Source organism: Sinocyclocheilus anshuiensis, unplaced genomic scaffold (assembly GCF_001515605.1).
Source record: "Sinocyclocheilus anshuiensis isolate Anshui unplaced genomic scaffold, SAMN03320099.WGS_v1.1 scaffold294, whole genome shotgun sequence".
In the NCBI taxonomy this organism is placed as follows: Eukaryota; Metazoa; Chordata; class Actinopteri; order Cypriniformes; family Cyprinidae; genus Sinocyclocheilus; species Sinocyclocheilus anshuiensis.
The window spans coordinates 64,038-69,973 of NW_015544130.1; the positions used below are offsets into that span (position 1 = coordinate 64,038).

Here is a 5,936-nt window from a genome sequence, read left to right on the forward strand (position 1 = left end):
CTGGATGATCTCACAGCAAACCGAGTCCCCCTCCTAATCTCAGGAATGACATCCGAACGAGAAGAAATCATGGAGTTATACATTGAAACATGGGGAATTTGAACTTTCACATTAAGAATAGTGCATCCAATAAACTGCATACACTTCAGATTGGTGATCAACTTCATGGTTGCGAAAGAGGAATCAACGGGCTCGGTCCGTTATCGCCTGTGTTAGAGTGTGCCGGGTGATGGCAAACATGTCCGGGGAAGAGGACGGGTGTCCCGAGGCGCTGCTGGTCTCCGAGGTCGGGCCCAACTGGCTCCGCGCGGAGAACGAGCGCCTGACGCGGGAACTGAGCGAGACGAGCCGCGAGAAGATCCAGGCGGCGGAGTACGGGCTCGCGGTGCTGGAGGAGAACCAGCAGCTCAAACAGCGCTTCGAGGAGCTGGAGAGCGACTATGAGAGCGTCAGACAAGAGCTGGACCAGCTCAAAGAGGTCAGACCAAATCATACAAGAATGTTACAATGTTGCGACTTGTTTTAAATGTAACGGTTTGTTGTTGCGCGCAGCGGCGCACAAAAGGAAATGTGTATCAGTCTGTGTGTCTCCACCCATTGTCACTCATTTTCTGTACTTTCATTGTTCTTCAGCTTGTACTTTACAAAAAGTGCCAGAGATGATAAAAAAAATAGGAAGAAATATCAATAAATCGGCTGATATTTAGCTATTTTGAGGTGCTCGTTATCGGTCGATAGACAGCTTTGTCAGCAGAAATATAGGACCTAGGTATATTGTAAAATTACGCAAAACAAGTGTTAATTTAATCATTTATGGACAGTTAATATTATAGTTTGTTTGTTGAAATCAAATACAAAAACCATTGAATATTATTTAATTCAGGTCTTGTTTAACAAATGATGCTTGACAGAATAAAATATTCATTTAAAATCGTCCGCAAAACGTAACTTTTTGAATTGATATAGGCTTGATGATACAGAGTAGATTACATCAGCGTTCAAATTACAAAGGTGGAATGCTAAATTAGCTATAAAGAAATAAAATAGCCATTCAGTTTAAACTGTACCATGTAGTGACCTGTTCAGATTGTATTATAATTATTGTGCATGTAGGATTTATGGTCTTAAATAAATGTGACTAGATGGAATATACTTTTAATAGTTAATTTGTCACAATTCATTGTTGTTGTTGATAAAATATTCTTAATGCATATAATTGTTTGTTGTAGTCTAGTCAGTGATTAAGTTCTTTTTATTGTGTCGGGGAAAAAAATCAGTTTTGCATATCTTTATTGGAGATGGAAAAAAAATCAACATTGGTAGACATCTAGAATCAGAAATATTCTGTCAGTACCAATAATGTAAATGTCATTGATTGTTTATAGCTGTACACAAGCATATGCTAAGGCTCAGTTCAATAAAGTTACATTTATTGTAGAATTTGACACGATTCTTGGTTTCATCACAATAACCTTTATTTATTTATTATCTCATGGTGTACGTTCAGCATTCTAGTTTAAAGACAAGTGTGAATAGATCATTTGTGTGTTGTTGATCAGAGGGTGAAGGTGAAACAATTACAAGAAGTGAGAAAACAAGTGGACTAGACGTTTCCTCCTGATATGACATTCTGAAATAAACCTAGACTGGAATGTAGGCTGTATATGAATTGTTAGACCTAAATAAACTCAAGTTTTGAATGTGTTCTCAGCACCTCTGAACAACTCTTTCTCTCTCGCCTACAACTTCCTGTCAACACAAACATGCATCAAAGCTCAGACATTAATCCTGATTGTTAGAAATGTAGTTTATTTAGAGCTCTTCTTGGTTCTGTATTTACTTCCTTCTGCCCTAATCTTTTCTGCACGACTAAATAGAGGACGCCGTCTTCGTCATGTAGTAAGATGATCTGGGAAGAAATCGGGCTAAAAAAAGCGCCTCGGTCTTGACTCATGTCCACTGCCTAGACTGATCTCACACTAATGGTGTCAGCAAGGGGCTTCAGCTGGAAGCAGTTAACTCTTATACAAATGCTTTTGTGTATCATTTCAAGCTGCTAGATTTCTGTAGGTCAATGCATGAAATCAGATTAGTAGGCAGATTATCTTGCACGAGTCATTTTATTAACAAAAACCATTCGAACTTATTAATACATTAATCAGCCTAGATGTAGCTAGAATCATAATTTTCAGATCATAATAGGGTGATTAATTGTTAAAATGCTTAGGTTAATATTTTCATACTTATAAGTAGGTCCTGTTACTATTTTATTTATTTATTTGTTTGTTTGTTTATGTATGTATTTATTTAAGTTTCTTTATATACTTTTTAATTTTTCCTAATTTTCCTTTTTTGTTTAATATTTATTATTAAAATGTGTGTGTGTATATATATATATATATATATATATATATATACACACACACATTTTAAATTGTATTTTAGGTTAATATTTAGAAACAGTTAGTTCCTGTTACTAGTCACAATTTATTTGTTTGCTTACATTAATTTTGAAATTAAATTTATTTATTTCAATCTAGGTTAATTTATTAAAATGTATTTATTAATTTAATATTTATTATTAATAAAATGTATATTGGTATTATTCTAATTATTAATATGTATATTATTATTATTACTAGGTTAACATTTAAAAATAATTAGGGCCTGTTATTAGTCACCATTTATTTATTTATTATTATTATTATTATTAATATGTATATTATTGGTATTATTCTAATTATTAATATGTATATTATTATTACTAGTTTAACATTTAAAAATAAGGACCTGTTGTTAGTCACCATTTATTTATTTATTTATATTTTACATTTAAATATAATTAGGTCCTGTTATTAGTAACTATTTATTTATTTAAATGATTTCTTTCAATTTTAGGTTTACATTTAAATATAATTAGGGCCTGTTAATAGTCACTATTTACTTATTATTATTATTTACTTTTTTCCATTTTTACCTTCACTATTTCATTTTAATTTTGGTCCTGCAGTGTGGCAAAACAATTTTTAAAAGTTGTTTTTCCACACCACGGTAAAGAGCGGATACGAAACCATGAGAGAGTGCACACGCAGGACACGTTAAGATAGGTGTGATCAAGACTCAGACACACTGGATCAGACGGGGGGTGAGGTGAAAAGAGGAGACGAGTTAATCCCTTCCAAGTACATCAGATCTGCTGACGTGTTAACTCATTCTCAAAACACTCTGTAAGCATAGTAAGACACAGTCTTGGTGAGATTAGTGTTCCTTATACGAGATGACAATACGATTTGTTTCTAGGTTAAGTCAATATGACCACAGAGAGAGATCTAAATATTTTGGCCAGTAAAAAAATATTTTTGCCTGCTTTCAGTTTAAGAAATAGTGTTTACACTACAGCTCCAATCTAGAGTTTTATATGCATTATGCAAATTAGTTAATTATCCTATTGACATGGTGTAAATTATGTACACTACCATGAAAAAGTTTATTTTTAGGAAGATGTCTTAATGTTTTTGAAATGTCTCTTATGCTCACCAAGGCTGCAATTATTTGATCAAAATGCAGTGACATGAAAAATGATTACAATTTATATTAACTGTTTTCTATTGAATATATTTTAAAATGTAATTAATTAATGTGATGCAAGGCTGAATTTTCATCATCATTACTCCAATCTTCAGTGTCACATGATCCTTCAGAAATAATTCTAATATGCTGATTTGCTGCTCAAGAAACATTTTTTTATTATTATATCAGTGTTGAAAACAGTTGTTCTGCTTAATATTTTTGTGGAAACTGTGATACATTTTCATACAAACAGCATTTATTTGAAATAGAAATCTTTGGTAACATTATCAATGTCTTTACTATTACTTTCGATCAAACTGATTCTGAATAAAAATATTCACTTATTTTAAAAAGACAAGATTGTAGGTATAAGCATGTATTTTACTTTAGTAATACAATAATCACTGAAAGTAATGCCATGAATGGCCAATATGGATAACATATCCAATATATTGTACATTGTGTACTATTTCTAAAAATAATGTTGAATATTGGGTGTGCTGAAGGAGCTCTAAGCCCATCACAGTCATATGTCAAATAAACAGTGGCAAATGTTTGGGTTTAGATTTTGTGTCCAGGATGAAATAGTTTATCAGCTGTTCAGAAAGGGTTTAAAACTTAAAAGAAGGGTAAAAGTTAGTCTCCTTCACAAGAGGGATCAGAATAGAGCCTCCAGCAGTGTGGTGGGTCCACAGTTGTGCAGGGGTGGGACTCCCTCACCATAGACTTGATACAGCCTATCTACAGACTGGTGTGGTTTATAGGGCTTGTGACTATTTAAAGAAGCAGAAGTAAATATTTGAGGTTTCTTAAGCCTAGTGAGGGAAAAACAGCAGTTTGCTAAATGGAATGTTGTTTTTGATCAAGATTTGTAAGTCTGTCTGTCTATTAAACATATTTGATGTTCTATATTTCTACAGTGTAAATGCGTATTTCCACCAGATAATCGTGATAAGGTCAAGCGATGAAAATGTGTATTTACTCTAACACATTGAGCTGTAGTGCTCATGAGGGTGACAGAGGTTTGAGTCCAGCTTGTAACACTTCCTAGTTGCTGTATTTGCCAAGTTATTACTTCTAGATGGACAAAAATTGTGATAAAGTCTACATTGTACAGCCAGTTGTAGACAGATAACACCACATAGGCCTAATTATTTAAATAAGTGCTTTTATTCACTAATCTTGTACTGTATTACCATATTTTGATGAAATGTAGCATTGGGTTAAAATTGCATTGTTGAGAGAAAAAAACACACACAAATAAGTCACATTGGTGAATAAATAACATTTTGTTATTATGTTCAGAAATAATGTAAAATATCAGTAAATAAAACAAAACATTTACAAACATCCCTAAACTGTATGTAAAAACCAAACAAACGTTTGGTTAGGTGCTTAATACGCTTATCAGGTGCTTCTATCTGGATTCCTTTTTTCTCCCCATAATTTAGTTTTCTGTAACTTATGAGAAACTTATGCTACGTTTACACAACAACGATGTAGTCAAAAACGGAAAAGTTTTTCCCTTGCGTTTTTAAAAAGTTTCACATATACACGACAATGTTTTCAAAACGATGCGCGTTTACACATATTCGTGAAAACGGCCAAAAACGCTGTATTATGTATGCCAGGCCAGTAGTTGGCGCCGTCACCTTGTTAGTAAACAGTACCTGTAGGGAAGTGACGATTATATGTTGTATACAATGCATCTCCGCTGTTGGTTGTAATATTGGTGAAGTAAATCCACACTTTGCTGAAGAAGCGTTATCAAACTCTTGAGCAGCAACAACAGTACCATATACTCCGCCATTGTTGTGAATGTTTTTTCGCACTTGCCTTTAAGTACTGCGTATGTCTACATACCTAACACGTACTACGCACGTGCATGACGTCACCGTTTTCAAAGATTCCCGTATGGACCCTTTTCACAAGACTGTGATGACGCGTTTAAAGGGGTCATATGATGCTATTTTAAAGATCATTATTTGGTGTATTTGGTGTAACAGAATATGTTGACATGCTTTAATGTTCAAAAAACTCATATGTATTTGCAGTACACAAGCCGCGATTAAGAAAGCTGACTCAACTGTGATGTGACCCCGTCTCTCTCTCGCACACACACACCACGCGATACTCCACACGGCGCAAAAATCTGCAAAACTCCACAACAGTCAGTAGCAAATACTTAAACTATTAAGAAAACATACTTACAGTTGCTGATTCAGAATAAGCGCCAGATTGTCGCTTCTTGTCGGCGCTTATTTACATCAGAGTGCGCACGCGTCTCTCACGCAACATACAGCTGTGTTGTGCATTTTGACCAGTTGATGGGAAAAGTATTCTTAAAATGCATTCAAAATTCGGAA

The 5,936-nt window shown here is 34.2% G+C and overlaps 1 protein-coding gene across 3 annotated transcripts in view; it reads left to right on the top strand.

The window, feature by feature from the left end:
• The first annotated feature begins 8 nt into the window (after window positions 1–8).
• The window catches only part of LOC107694868 (protein bicaudal D homolog 2-like), a 14,885-nt gene continuing 8,957 nt past the window's right edge, over window positions 9–5,936 (top strand). For all 3 annotated transcript variants that reach the window (XR_001634930.1, XM_016494565.1, XM_016494566.1), the window contains exon 1: window positions 9–478. Coding sequence is in view for 2 of the 3 variants with exons in the window: in XM_016494565.1 (XP_016350051.1) it covers window positions 230–478 (249 nt within the window). In the remaining variant the exon portion in view is untranslated. The remainder of the gene's footprint in view (window positions 479–5,936) is intronic.